Source organism: Artibeus jamaicensis, unplaced genomic scaffold (assembly GCF_021234435.1).
Source record: "Artibeus jamaicensis isolate MK-2021 breed Jamaican fruit bat unplaced genomic scaffold, CSHL_Jam_final contig_729, whole genome shotgun sequence".
NCBI lineage: Eukaryota > Metazoa > Chordata > Mammalia > Chiroptera > Phyllostomidae > Artibeus > Artibeus jamaicensis.
In genome coordinates, this window is record NW_026521939.1 from 6,878,036 (window position 1) to 6,893,704 (window position 15,669).

The 15,669-nt window shown below is 43.0% G+C and overlaps 1 protein-coding gene across 4 annotated transcripts in view; it reads right to left on the bottom strand.

Annotated features, from left to right (window-relative positions):
* Positions 1–15,669, bottom strand: part of CLEC16A (C-type lectin domain containing 16A) — a 219,307-nt gene that overhangs the window by 147,336 nt on the left and 56,302 nt on the right. For 3 of the 4 annotated variants that reach the window (XM_053672127.1, XM_037151192.2, XM_053672128.1), the window contains exon 10: positions 12,085–12,316. In XM_053672127.1, coding sequence (XP_053528102.1) covers positions 12,085–12,316 — 232 coding nt within the window. The remainder of the gene's footprint in view (positions 1–12,084; positions 12,317–15,669) is intronic. The other variant, XM_037151193.2, reaches the window with a different exon arrangement.

Genomic DNA, 15,669 nt, shown 5'->3' on the forward strand with positions numbered 1-15,669 from the left:
TTGACCTGTCTCCTGCCCTACTACAAGCTCCCCTTCCTCCTGGCCTGGCTGTCATGGCAGGAACTCAGCTCCAAGCACCTCTCCCCCAAGTTCCGGAGCCAAGCCCTAGAGCCTCAGCCAGGAGAATAAGCATGCTGTGATCTGGATGGCCCCTTTCAGTTTTTAATCTCCCTGGACACTACCAAAATTCTGGAGCACAGGAGGGAGAGGTTAGAGATAGTGCAGTTCAGTGCTCATCAACATTTGTAAACAGCTAGATGTAAATTTTTAATGACAGTTTCCCATGGCACACCAGCACAGTAAGCTGATGAGAGCAGAGCTGTTCTAGATGAAGAGTGGGTGGGTCCCGAACCTCTCCAAACCATGGGTTCCCTCATGCGCTCCATCGAGGCTTCTAAAGCTCCTTTGTGAAACTCTGGAACTTCACACGAAACTACCTGAAAATCACTGACTTGGTCCTGGATACTGTACATGAGATAATGGAAACCCAGAACTGCTCCCTCTCCCACCTCTCACATCACATCCAGTGCAGAACCAGGCCCACAAGGGCCTCTCCATACAGAACGAGGTGTCCAAAGCTTGACTGGGTCACCCCGGTTCTCACAGCAGTAGCCCCACCCCTCCCATATACTCCTGACCCAGCCAGCATAGCTGTGGAGTGAGCTATTCCACTTAGATTACTCTTCTAGATGAATACAGAACAGTGCTTCCAATGCCAAAACAGTTTCTTCCTAGCTTCTTGTTAAGAATTTTATCCAAACAACTCTTAAAAGTAGTGATTCTTACCTAGGATCTGCCAACTCCCTGTATGCAAAAGGTTACATGGGCATGAGAGGGGTGGGTAATAAGTTTTTGGGGAGAGGGTCTCACCAGATTCTCATTGCTCTAAAAAACATTCTGTAGGCATCTTTAAAAGAGGATTTGACTTATCCTGGTGATTCAAGGTCAAAGTAAACCCCCCTTTGTACAGCACCAGAACATCTAGCATGTTCGTGTATGGCCTTTCTACCCCTGCAACCCCTGCCACCCCTGCCACCTTGATATCATGCCTGCTTCCCTCCCAGGGTGCACATGCCATGTTCCCCCACTGGGGAAAGCAGATCAGTGGGCTTATGTGAACTCAGATTTCCACTGATGGCCACTTAGGACTCATGCCCTGATGATAAATTTCCAGGGGGCTCCATCTGAACTTCAGTTATTAGATCATGAGCCCCTGACCACACAGGTTTCTATTTGGGAGTCTGAAGGGACTGCAACAATAACCTAGCCCAGTTCTGCTCCAACTTTAGTCACATGCCTGCCTTTACAGTTCTGCCATGTGTTGTCTATACTATTTGTTATTTACTTAATCATTTTATTTGAACTCACTTTTTTACTTAAATACATTTTAAAAGAAAACTTTCTAAATAAAAAAACATTTTTTAAAGTTAAAGAAAAAAAAAGGAAACTAAATCACTACTATACCCTTCAACCCAGCGATCCCACTTGCAGGAATTTATCTGGAAGATACACCTCCAGCAACAATAAAATGCACACGCACAAGGGTATTCACTGAAGTATTATCTGTAATTGCAAAATACTGGAAACTACCTAAATATCCAAGCAGAAAGATTAGCTGAATAAACTATGGTACACACAGTGCAGCTGTAGGAAGAAATGAGGAAGAACCCCGTGAACTGATACAGAGTGAGTTCCGGAGTTATTGCTCAGTAAAGAGATCGCACTGCCAAACACCATATATAGTGTGTTATTCTGTGTATAAGAAGAAGGGAAAATGAGAAAACATACACACATATACTTCTTTTTACAAAAAGAAACATAGGAAGGCTATTCCAGGAAACAATCAAATCACTTATATACAATAGGTGGAGAAAATGGATGAAAGGAATAAGGGAGTGACGGACATCTCTAAACACACCTTTCAACATAGTTTTGAGTTTGTTAATATTCCATACATTAAAAAAAAACAAACAGAATCAGTAAGAATAGAAAGGGAAAGACCTAAAATGGAAAAGTTTTTACAAATGCACATTTATTTCAAATGAATATCATACCTACCCAGAAGGGGAAAAGAAAGGAAAGACTAATCCAAGTAGTTTAGGAATGTGATACTTAACTCTAAGCCCTCAGCCTAGGGACAGGTGAAAGACTGGGGCTGGGGTGGGTATTACAAATAATTCTGAACTCTTTCTGTTGAAAAATAAATAGTTCTGAAACTTTTTAGATGTTTTTAAAGGATTGAGAAAAGTAGATCAGTCGATGTTGGGAGTAAGAGTTCTCACTGTGGAAGAAGAGATAGAAATCTGAAATGGAGAAAGGCAGGAAACAAGCCTCTGGGAATTATCAGAACTGGAGGCACTGGTATAAACTTATGATTTCTAAAATGCATATGTATACGAACGTATAACAGTTGTATGTATGTATATGTGTGCTTTGTGCATGGACAGGCATATGTTTCCTAGCTCTGTCCCTTGAAAGGGCCAAAAAGCCAGACAAGCCAGTGGCAATGAGCACATGTAGTGCCCAGATCTTGGCTTCTAATACCATTGCTCATTGAGAGGAACCAGAGCTTTTCGGAGAAATGCTTAATCTCAGAGATGGGCAGAGCAGATACAAGATGAACCTGGAATACTTTGTTATGCCAGAAAGTGTAAGGACAGCTTGAAAAAATGGCAGGGGTTTATCACAAGGACTAAGCAGCCAGCTTGAAAGGATTCCCAATGGCTAAATCTGGAACAATTTGAGCAGAAAATTAATTAAATACAGTAATGAAATATAAACCACTAAAAAACTGAAATCCATGAGTCCATGCCAAGAACAAGTAGACAGATAAACAAATAAATGTGGAGAAAAGAAGAATCTTGTTTATAATGGAATGCTGAAGGCTGACTTTTAAACATGGAGAGAGTGCTGATGTTGGAGAGTCAACATTCTGCCACCATCCTGGTAAAGACTGCATCAGGCAACAAGCATCAGCGAATGCCAAGTCTAAGGGGGAATTTTAATGAGCCACAGGCTATCTGCATATTCAGAGTATGACCCATGGACTGCTGATTAGTTGCAAAGAAAAAATAAAGTAACTACATGGTGGAGAACCTGGGCAATACCTTAACCAAGTGACCAAAATTAACATCACCCATGAGGGACAAAGAGACATCCAGATGTAACACCCCAAGAAAGACATGATGCCACCTATGCCATATTCCAGTGAACACATAACCTTAATCTAATCACAGAGAAACACCAAAGACAGAATGAGGAACATTTTATTAAAACAAAGGGGGGAGAGGTCCTGTAGTCTTTAAAAAATGTCAGTGTTGTAAAAGAGAAAGAAAGGCTGTGGCAATGTTCCCGAGTAGAGGAAGCTACAGGGACACGATGATTAAAGACACTACCTGACCCCAGACTGAATTCTGTACTAGAGGGAGGAAATACACTATAAAGAACATTATTAATGGGCCAACGGATGGACTGGAACATGGACGGCACAAAACTATTATGAAGCTGATAACTGCACTATGGTCGTGGAAGAGAATACCCTAACCTCAGCAAATGTACACTGAAGGATTTAGGCGGGAAGAGGCAGATGAAAAAAATGTTGTGAGGGTGCACATGTGTGTGTTTGTATGAGTGTGTGTGTAAGGAGACAGAGAAAATGCAAATAATAAAGCAAATGGGGTATAATATGTTGAATGGAGTATAAGGTGAAACTGGGTGAAGGGTAAGTGGGTGCTCTTTATACAATTTTTGCTTTTTAAAATTTTTTATTAACCAGAAATAGTACTGTAAGTATAAAATCAATACAAATAGAAAGCAACTGTGAAAATAATATACATGATACATAAATAAAAAGGCACCCAGGACAGTTGTGTGCATTGAGAAAGAGAAATTTAGGAATGGGAGGGAGGTGTGAAAGACCCGGCACCCCTGAACTTGAGGCTCCCCTGGAGCTCATCACTCAACTAGAATCCTCTCATCATGGTCTTTAAGGTCCACTCTGCCCAACCTCAAAAAATCTCCATACCCCGCAGCCGGGACAATACAGATCTAACATAATCTCTGAAGGGGAAACTGAGGCATGGAGGGATATATATATATATATATTTTTAGAGGAGGTAGGCTTCTGCTGCCCCCCACCCAGCTGCTATGGGCTTTTCTTCCAGCACTGCCCAACGGGCTGAGTTGTATAAATGAGCATTTGTTTGGTATTAGTTTCTATGCCAGGCACCATGGCTCATAATCTTGAAGGCTCCAGCAACCTATTCCAGAGAGTGACCCCATTTATACCACTAGAGGCTTGAGCCTTTGGGAGTGAAGGAACTTGCTGGTGAGACTGCGATGCTGGGAGGGCTCTGCCAGGCCCCCCTTGGCCTCTATCACTTCCACAATATCGTTTCCACAAAAGCCTCCGGAGAAGAAGAGGATTTACGCACCCACATTTGTAACAACATTATTCACAACAGCCAAAAGGTGAAAGCAACTCAAGTGTCCCTTGACAAATGAATGGATAAGCAAAATGTAGTCTATCCAAAAAACAGAATGTTGTTCAGCCTTAAAAAGGAAGGAAATTCTGCCATTTGCTACAACCTGCACGAACCCCAAGGACATTATGCTGAGTGAAAGAAGTCAGTCAGGAAAGGAGAAATACTATATAACTCCATTTACGAGGCACCTGGAGTTGTCAGAAAGTGAAATGGTGGTTGCCAGGGGCCTGGGGGAGGGAGAAGGGGGAGTTGTTTAATGGGGACAGAGTTCCACTTTGGGAGGGTGAAGAGTTCTGGGGCTGCATGATGGTGATGGTTGCGCATCAGCCTGAATACACACGGATGTCAATTTCTGCCTCTCTGTGACAACTCTGGCCAAAGCCATGAGCTTCCCCAATACTCTGACACTTTGATTTTTTTAATAACAGCAATAATTCATCAACTTGCTTAGGATGATGTGCATTCTAATCTGATTAATATTTGGTAAATGAAGTCCTTTTCAGGGAAATGGCAGGCATGACCTCCCAACAGTCTTTGACTTCACAAATTCCAGGATTTTCTCAGTTGCCCTCAGTGTTCTACATTCCAGCAATCACAGCGAGGACAGACAATAAAAAGAGGGAAAGGGAAGAATAAGAAGGCTTTAAAAAAAAGATTAAGGGAAGAAGAAGAAAGATGCCCTTGCTGGTTACCAAGGATACACGGGAAGTGCATTCTGCTGGCTGGCTTTGGAGCAGAATTTCAAGAGGCAAATGGGACCTAGCAACAACAGTGTGTGTAAGTAAGGAGTATTTAGGGTGTCCCTTTCTTTGTTTTTTATTATCTTTTACTGAATAGCACAAGGTCAAATTCAGAATATTTTTCTGGGAAGTTGCTTTTCAGAGGGTTTGTCTAAACTAACCTCCAATCCTTCTCCTTATACTAGTTAAGCCCATTTGAAAAGTGGGCACTCCCACAAGTCTTTACAACAGTAGCCCAACCTACACATCCTTCTCCTCCCTCCAGACACAAACACAAACACACACACACACACACACACACACACACACACACACACAGCCACCTCTCTATTCCTTATAGAAATTAACAGAGAAACAGACCCTCCAGGAACTTGCTGGGGTGCTAAAGCATGAAGTCCCCCCAGCTAAGCTCAAGTACTGCTTCCAAACTCCTTACTCTACTCTTCATCTTGGCCATGGTTTCTATTCAGTGCTCATGTGTCCTGTGCTAAATGCTGAGGCAATACGGTTCTATTTCTGACACCCTAAGCGCTGGGCATTATGAAGCCCCTCTCAGTGGAGAGGCAGAGGAAAGGCAATGACTTGCCCAGGGTCACACAGCTGCTCAGGAGCAGACCTGCAGGTCTGGGATTTAGACCCTAAATTCCTGATAGCTAGTCCCTGGCTCACCCTAAATGAAAAACTGCTGGGCCTGGGGTTTACTCTAACTTTACAAGAGGAGCCAGAAATGAGGCCAGCCTCCATTCCATGTTAGTAGAGACTTCAACACACACACACACACACACACACACACACACACACACACACACACACACACACTCTTGGGGCCTCAAGCTCTCAGGCATCCCTCAACTCCCGGCTGACCTGGAAGGTTCAAAGTCAGTGTTGTCACCTGCACTCCGTGTCCTTGCTGAGATTCCAAGACAAGAGTAAGTTTTGAAGGTTAGGCCATGAAATTGATGCCTACCTTTCCATAGGCAAAAAAATCAGAAGCTAAATCCTATTTTTCAAAGAAGTTCAAACGATTCTTTCTCTTGTCTCAGGCATGTTTACTAAGTCACTGCTCTAAGTGAATGCAAATAGCCATGACTGCCCTTTCAGACTGCAGAGCAAGCTAAGACACGAACGCACACGGAGTGAACACTCCTCTGGCTGCAGGGACTAGGGCACCCCTCCGTCTTCCTTTTAGTGTTCAGTTTCTGAAAACTTAGGGGCCCTGTGATTTTCTTGGTTTCAGAATGAGTTGCCCATCACATTGAGGTGGAGCAAATTTCTTTGCAAACCGGGGATGGGAGTGAAGGGTCCAGGGGTGCACATTCATTTCACACAACTTCCTCGTCTGGACTTAAATGTGGAGGAGGTGTGAATTTGGGGTGCTGCATTTGTAGAAAAAAAACATGTTAATGCCACATTCAAATCAGGTCATGGCAAAATTGTGACTTGTGACCACATGTCTTTTTACTCCTATTTTTTTTAGTAAAGATTTCACCACTAACATGGGGATGGCGGGGTAGGCGGGGGGGAACTGGTGTCAGCATCTCTTCACGAAGGAGTCACCTGTGCCTGTCTGTTACGACTAGGCTGTCAATAAGCCCCTAGATCCAGAGACAATGTAAGAAGCTTGCTAAGAATGCATAATTTGGAGGAGAAAGCCACATATCCACTTTAAAACAGGAAGGGAAAAGATGGCCCTAAAGGGATGAGGACACTGAAATACTGTGGTTTGCTATGGGAGGAGCTACTGTTTGTGCTGGTCCAGCATCTATGCCCCCTTCTTCTGATGAACACACCTCTTTTTTACTGAGGGAGTCACTGTAGGTGAACATGTGACCCAGCCCTGGCCAGTCAGCATAGAATATTCCTCTCCGGGGGGAGGGCAAGCCAGATTCACCCCTAACAACCATCACGCCCCAGACTTCAGCTGCAGCCAGTGGGAAGAAGTAGATCCTCCTCCACTTGCTGGTAAATTGGCAGGATATGAGTCTGGCACTGCCAATGGTCATTGCTGCACCTGGGTCCTGCCCTGCCTAGCCTCCCAGTTACAGAAACAATGATCATCCTTTTTGCTTAAGCCAATCTGAGCTGAATTTCTATATCTTGCAAACTCAAGAATAATAATGTATTCTCACTTAAAAAAAAGTTGTGCACTTCTGGTCAAGATGGAGGCATAGGTAGATGCACTTAGCCTCCTCTCACAACCATAAGAAGGATCACAACTAACCTCAAAACAAAAAATACTTAGAACAGCCAGAAAATATGGAACCGTATGCAAGTCCAACAACCAACAATTTACAGAAGCCATATTCATCTAAATGGGTAGGAGAGGCGGAGATGGGAAGCCAGGGCAGAGAGGATGCAGTGGTGTGGCAATGGCGAATGGTGGTGGTGAGGTAGCGGTGGCGGCGACTGGTGGGAAGGGTGGAATCTCCCATTCACGTGTGGTGGATAAAAACTGGGAGGAACGCCTGGGAGGAAGCCATCCCAGCCCCAGGCCAGACTGCACAGCCTGTGGTTCCAGTGCTGGGAAAATTAAGCCTCATAACTTCTAGCTGTAAAAACAAATGGGGTTTGGGATAGGGAAGAAATTGCTAGTCTCTTAGTAGAGCCCATTTAAAGGGCCCACATGGTCCTAGAGTGTATGCAAACCCACTACCAGGGCAACAGCCAGAGGGGTGCCAGTCACAAATGGGAAGTGGGTGAAGTAACTGCAAACAGGGTGAGTGCCAAGCAAGCTTCCAGAAGCCTGGCCACAGCATAGTCCCCTCTCCGAACCTTCCCCTATGGCCAGAGCCACAAAGTGGTGAAGGGCATTGCCATACTCTGGCGGTTACCTAAGGCCCCATACAACATAGCAGGTGTGCCAAGACAGGGAGTCAAAGCAGCTCTACCTAATACAGAGAAACAAACACAGGGAGGCCGCCAAATTGAGGAGACAGAGAAGTATGGCTCAAAAGAAAGAACACAACAAAATCTCAAAAAAAAGACCTAATGAAATGAAGAAAACCAACCTATCAGATGCAGAGTTCAAAACATGGTAATCAGGATGCTCAGAGAACTCACTGAGTGTGGCAGAAGTATAAGGGAAGAAATGAAGGCTACACTAAGTGAAGTAAAGGAAAGACCACAGGGAACCAACAGTGAGGGGAAGGAAACCAGGACTCGATCAATAATTGGAACTAAAGGAAGAAATAAACATTCAACGGGAACAGAATGAAGAAACAAGAATTCGAAAAAATGAGGAGAGGCTTAAGAACCTCTGGGAGAACTTTAAATGTTCCAATATCCAAATAATAGGGGTGCCAGGAGAAGAGGAAGAGTAAGAAGTTGAAAACTTATTTGAAAAAATAATGAAAGAAAACTTCCCTAATTTGATGAAGAAAACAGACATACATATCCAGGAAGCACAGAGAGTTCCAAATAAGTTGGACTCAAAGAGACCCACACCAAGACACATCATAATTAAAATGCCAAAGGTTAAAGATAAAGAGAGAATCTTAAAAGCAGCAAGAGAAAAGGAAAGAGTCATCTACAAAGGAGTTCCCATAAAACTGTCAGCTGATTTCTCAAAAGAAACTCTGCAGGCAAGAAGGGACTAGCTAGAAGTATTCAAAGTATTGAAAAGCAAGGACCTACAACACAATTACTCTACCAGCAAAGCTTTCATTTAGAATTGAAGGGCAGATAAAGTGTTTCCCAGACAAGGTGAAGCTAAAGGAGTTTATCATCACCAAGCCCTTATTATATGAAATGTTAAAGGAACTTATCTAAGAAAAAGAAGATAAAAACTATGAACATTAAAATGACAACAAACTCAACTATCAACAATTGAATCTAAAAGATGAAAACAAAAACAAACTAAGCAAATAACTAGAACAAGAACAGAGCCACCGAAATAGAGACCACACAGAGGGTTATCAACAGGGAGGGGGAGGTAGGAGAATGGGGGGAAAGATACAGGGAATAAGAAGCATAAATGGTAGGTACAAAATAGACAGAGTGATGTTAAGAACAGTAAAGAAAATGGAGAAGCCAAAGAACTTAGATGTACGACCCATGGACATGAACTAAGGCAGGGAATGCTGGAGGGAAGGGGGTACTGAGTAGAGGACTGCAAAGGAGGAAAAATTGGGACAACTGTAAGAGCATAATCAATAAAATATACTTTTAAAAAAAGTTGTTACATGAACTATATTTTCTATACTCATAATTTCCACAAGGAAAGGCCGAAAGCTTGGGAAGACCATCCAAGGCCCCCAGTAAACACAGATGTCAAGACAGGACTGTGAGTCCGCAAGTCAGGTTTCACGTCTTCCAGGCACCTCCCACATCTACACTGTCCTCTGGCTTGAAACTGAATTAGGAAATGTGCCTGACACCCTTCCAAGTCTCAGGAATTAACAGCCGTGCAGTTCTACTGAAACACTGATACAGTCTAGGGAGAGAACACCCACTAGCCACACCTTCAAATATGAAACTAAGTAATCAAATATATGGTTCACAAAGCCCCAGAGTACAACTCCTGCTGCCCAGTTAGCTATCTGTTTTCCAGATAGGCATGTGACAGTTTTATTTATTGTTGATGAACTGGATGGGAAGACTAGTACGCATTTAAAAAAATCAGGTACCAAAATGCTGAGAGGCTTGTTGACAGCCATGCTCAACTGAGCTCTGAAGTCAGCACCAAATGAATGAACCTTTGGGGAAATTCCTGGATCCTGTGTGGTACAAGCTGGCGGAGTGACTGCCTGGAACATGGGTTTTGGGAAACTGGTGGACGTTCTCTCCTTGCCCTCTGCACAGGGCAAATGGGCCTAGGGTGCAAGAGTCCTTATCCTGATCCCAACGCGGAGCTGGAATGGCAGCCTTGCGCAGCCACTGAAGCCCCTGTGTGTGAGGACTGGGCCACCAGGCTGACTCATTTGGTTGTGCACAGAGGCCAAGACTGCCCTGTCCACACCAGTCAGTCACAGCCCAGGCCTGGTCGGGAAGCAGCCCTTAAAAGGTCTGGAATGAAGGAGGGTAGCATCTTTCCAAAACAAAACTCATAAAAACACAAAGTATAAAATGAGATAAAGTCACCCCTTTGCTCCAATGTGGCCAAAGGACAACTAAATCTAGGGTTTAATCAGACAATTTTGTCCCAAGTTTAAAACAAATATCCAAATGATCTAAATAAGCAAACTAGTATGGTTTCCCTTGTGTTTGCCCCTCTCCCCTCTATCCCCTTCCTCATCAAAGTGATATTTGTTGGTAAAAGTTTTCTGAGCCAGAATGCTTACTGCAGGCTTTGAACAGAAATAAAAGCATACTGGAGATCTAAGCCTTCAAAAGAGGCCCAGGTGGCACCAAAGGGGAGCTCTGGTGACACGTACTGAAATGCAAGCACAACATTCACTGACAACTGCCAAGAAAATCAGAATGGGGCCATTGGGGTGGGGCAGGGATGGGTCTTGGCAGCAAATCCCCCCAAACAAATGATTTCCCAGTCACTGATGTGCTGAGCCACTCCATTTCCCAGCTTCAGATGCCTAGGACTGGGGACTCACATAGCCCAGGCTGATGGCCCAAAGAGAGCTGGCTTCAGAGCAGCCACTGCTATCCCAGGACCCAGGAGGACAGCTTGCAGGAAGTACTCCCCACATGGCCAGCACAACACAACTGGGAGCTGAAGACAGCCCGTGCCTGTGCTGGGAATGTGGTGGGAGCTGACCTTCAGTGACCGGAGCCTCCAGCCTGCTCCCACCCCATCACCTCTTTCACCCTGAGTGCCAAGGGCTCTGGCCAGGAACCCCATCTGTGTGGCTGAGTGCCTGGCTCATGACACAAGGAACTGGACAGTTTAAACTTGCTTAATCCAAGAGCAGACCATTATCTCCAGATTGAGAAGGTTTTAGCATCTACCTAAGAGGTGAAAAATAAAACAGAATCATTCCTAACAAAGTCTAAAAAGAGGCCCTAACTATTCTGCTCATTTAGCACTGAGGCAACAAACACAAGTATACCTCACTGTAAACACACAGGCCTTTAAAAAAATCTTAATGTAAGAATCCAAGGGATTATATTGCATTATTTGATTCCAAAAAACCAATCTTATTAAAAGCAGTAAGCTCATTAAACAGTGCCCCCTTTTCCCCCTGCTGTGCACTGCAAACAGTGACTTCTGTCAAAAATCATAACCCAGTAATCAGGAATAAGGAGAACGGCAATAATGATAAAAATAATGATGATAATATAGTAGTAGTAACAGTAGTAGTAGCAGCAAATGTTTATGATATGGGCTAAGCACCGTTCTGAGCACATTGCATATGTTAACTCATTTAATTCAACAAAGTAAATACTATTTGTTACCTCCGTTTTACAAGTGGGGAAAGTGAAGCCCAGGGTGAGAGGACAGAACCCTGCTGCAGGTCAGCCATCCAGTAAGGGCGGTCCTTGTACAGGATCTGCCTTCGGATGTCTGGGTGGTTTAGAGCAGCAATTTCCAACTTGTGTGCCACAAAGATGAAAACATGCAATACCTGACTATTTAGTCAGGGGCACTGACCTCTTTTCCCTTAGACTGTCAAATACAAAAATGACAATGGCCAACACAATAGCCATCTAGTGTGAATGAATCAAAATTGTACCTATTTTTTATTGTCAGATCAGCAAAAACTGTATTTTCTGGTGTGCCACAGAATTTTAGCAGTTTCTTTGTGTGTGCCATGACATGCACAAGGTTGAAGATTGCTGGTTTAGAGTGAGGCACACCAGTGTCAGGAAGGAAGGGAAGCACCTGCTGACACACAGAGGGGACCAGACACAAATGACAGCCTGGCTGGCGGCGCGAGCAGCAGGGCAGGGTTCACGGGCGCACTCACCTTCACTCTCCCCACTCGTCTTGATGACTTTTGAACCACCCTCTGTACCTTTAGACTTCTCAGCATCTTCTTGGGCATCCTCAGTGGGCCCTTTCTCCTCATCTTCTTCTTCCCCAACGTTTTTGTAGTTGGGTCTCTTTTGCACCCGCCGCTTGCCCTTGTGCTTATTCATCTCAAGGGACCGCTCAAGTGTCTCGGTGGGTTTAATAAAGCACCGAATGCTGGGCTTGGCCTAGGAAAGTAGAACCGACACAACAAACCTTGGTCAAAGATTTTAACCTTTGTATCTCACTGGATCCTATCAAGCTGTCTGAGAGTTTCTGCTTCAAGAAATTCATTTCCAAAACAACAAATGCTACCTTTTAGTTTGTTGTTATGACTATTATTAACATCATCATTATCATATAATCAAAACAATAACACCAGCTACCATTTACTGCCCACTCTCCTAAATCAGAAACTGCACTTCACCAACACCAGCTCCCTTCGGTATTCCTGAAGGTCATCATTTGCATAAAAAACTTCTCTTAACACTTTATGGAATTTTTGTATGTGCCAGATGTATTTTAAGGACTCTGACTATATTATCTCACTTACAATTTTACAACCCCATGAGATAGTACTATTATTATCTTCATTTTGCATATGAGGAAACTGAGGCTCAGAGACATTAAATGACCCATCCGAGGTCACGCAGCCAAGAGGTGGCAAAGCTGGGATTGAAACCAACGTGCCATATGCACAATTTATGTTTTGACTACAGCACAGTGATGTTATCATTAACTTCTTATTTAAATAAATTTATTTTAAAAGAAACTGTGTATCACTAAAGGAAATGAAATACCAGTGTACCTTGTTAATGTAAAAATAAATAACAGAAATCAAAAGCAAGGGGACTGAACGCAGCCAAATGCTGGCTTTCTTTAGAAGGGCCGAGAGTATCAGTTAAAGCTCATACCCAAAGGGCACTTGCCCCAAAGGAAGAAGCTTTTCCTTAAAAAGTAGGAAGGCTTCTAACAAAAATGAAGAAGGCCTGTTATGTTACCAGTGGTTATGTCCCATATTCTGGAAAACATGGCTGTATCTCTGCCCGTATAACAAGCAGGAGATAGAAGGATCACCAGTCCCACTTTAAAAATGAGAAAATAAAGGCTCAGAGGTATTAAGCAACTTGCCCAAAGCCACACAGCTACCGAGCAGCAGAGTCAGAATTTTCATAGAAGCTTGCCCAATCCCAAAGCCCAAGCTGTTCCTAAAATAACAGTGCTTTACCAGGAGCTCAAACTCAGTTCTATATTCAGCACTCTCTAAGAGGTATTTACATGCAAATAGACCAGGACTAGAAAGAAGCAAAGACAAAAGAAAATTCTGCTTTGTTTGGGGCAGGATTCTGACTGAAGAGTTTTTCTCTTGCCGGGATCTGGATGATGTTCAGACATCATTTTGTTCTTTAAAAAGGGAAAAGTTTTCAAGTAAACTTTTCCATTATCTTGATATGGTTTATCCATCTTCTGAATTTACCCCAAACAACCACTGACTGTATTCTGGGGGCTGCAGTACCTTGCCAATAAGTGGAATGTGCTCAAGGAACACAAATTAATTTCAATATCACTCAAACAAAACGTAATTGAAAGCTAAATTAGCATCCAAATACAAACATTAATTTTTATTTACCCACTTAGGATTATTCATCAACAAAAATGACAGGTGTATTGAGACATGATTCTGGTGTTCAGGAAACCCAGATAGCACATTACAGAAGCCAACCACCGAGAGCCCAGAGCATTCCAAGCATGCACTACTTGACAGACAGCATCCATCAGGGCTCACTTGGGATGCTATGTGATTGAACACAGCCCCAGATGCCCCCTATCCTCTCACGAAGGACCGGAACCCAGTTAGTTAGGGCCCCAAATGAAGTGCCAGCTTCCTCTGATCACCACTCACTCCCAGTGAATGTTAGATCATACCGTACACAATCAAAGCTTTCAGAAAGAGAAAACCAAGACCTAACAAGGAGCAAGGCACCACCCAGTTAGAAGTTCTGAGCAGAAATTCACGAGTATGGATGTAGAAACCTCTTTCTGAGCTCTGTGTGGACAAAGATGTATGGACCAACTGATAGAGCTAAGGGAATTAAAACATGCACAAAGTCCAGGGCTGGTCAGAGCTGTGTGAATTGTAGCTGAACTTCACCGTAGCTGTGGGGCCTCTCTGTGCTTCAGGTTCCTAGTCTAAAACATGGGGAAAGTAATTCTGACTTTAAACTAAATAAAATCCTGGATACAAAGTTCCTTCAGAGTCTGGCAATACAGTAAGCATCCAATATATAAATGAGTTACCTTTCTTTCCCTGCCTATGTTTAAAATAAAAAGTCAACTATGAAAATGAATTTTAAAACTTTCCAAAGGGATCTGCTTTTCTCAGTGATCAGGTGTTGAGGAGTGGAAGAAAGGAAGGCATGCTTGCTGGGGAAATTTCAAACCTTTAAAATGCAACCTACCCAGTAAACAGCTGGAAATAACCTAAATGTCCATCAGCAGAGGAGTGGTTAGGTAATTATGGTCTTTTTGTACAGTGATAGACTGATATGAAACAGCGTTGGGATGAAAAAGCAAGAACAGGGAACAAATAGGGTTCCTTTCAGGGAAAGCTTTTTGAAGGCTCCACCTGATGTTCATAGAAACACATTTTTTTTTTCTTGGAAAGCTGCATAAGAATATATTAAGATTGCTTTTTCCTTTTTAAAAAATTGTATTTTACTGACTATGCTATACAGTTGTCCTCATTTTCCCCCTTTGTCCCTCCTCCAGCCAGCATCCCCAACTTTCCAGGCAATTCCCTCACCATTGTTCATGTCCATGGGTCATGCATATAAGTTCTTTCACTACTCTATTTCCTATACTGTATTTTACATCCCCATTGCTATTCTGTAACTACCTATTTGTACTTCTTAACCCCTCACCTCTTTACCCATTCCCCCATACACCCATTTCATCTGGCAACCATCAAAATGCTCTCTGTATTCATTATTCTGTCTCTGTTCTTCTTGTTTGGTTAGTTTGATTTTTAGATTCAATTGTTAATTTGTATTTTTTTCCATTTTATTGTTCATAGTTTTCAACTTTTCCTTTTTTTAATAAACATTTTTTCCTGTTGTTCAAGTGCAGTTTTCTGCTTTTTCCCCCACCCCTGCCCACTACCCCAGTCCTTCCCACCTCCCTCCCATTTCCATCCCCTACCTTGTTATTTATTGTCCATGTGTCCTTTATAATTGTTCCTGCAAACCCTTCACCCTTTCCCCTTATAATCCCCTCCCCTCTCCCCTCTGGTCACTGTCAGCCTGTTCTCAATTTCAGTGTCTTTGGGTATTTTTTGGACTATAAGATGCACTTCCACCCCCCAAATTTGGGGGGAATAATGGTTGTTAATGCTGTTGTTGAGTTCTGTTTACATTTACATTGGTGAAATATTATGTTATTTATGTTATTAAATATTTTACCATATTTTTTGCTTCAAAAAATTTCCCCCTATTTTCCTCCTCTAAAACCTAGGTGCATCTTATGGTCTGAAAAATACAGTATA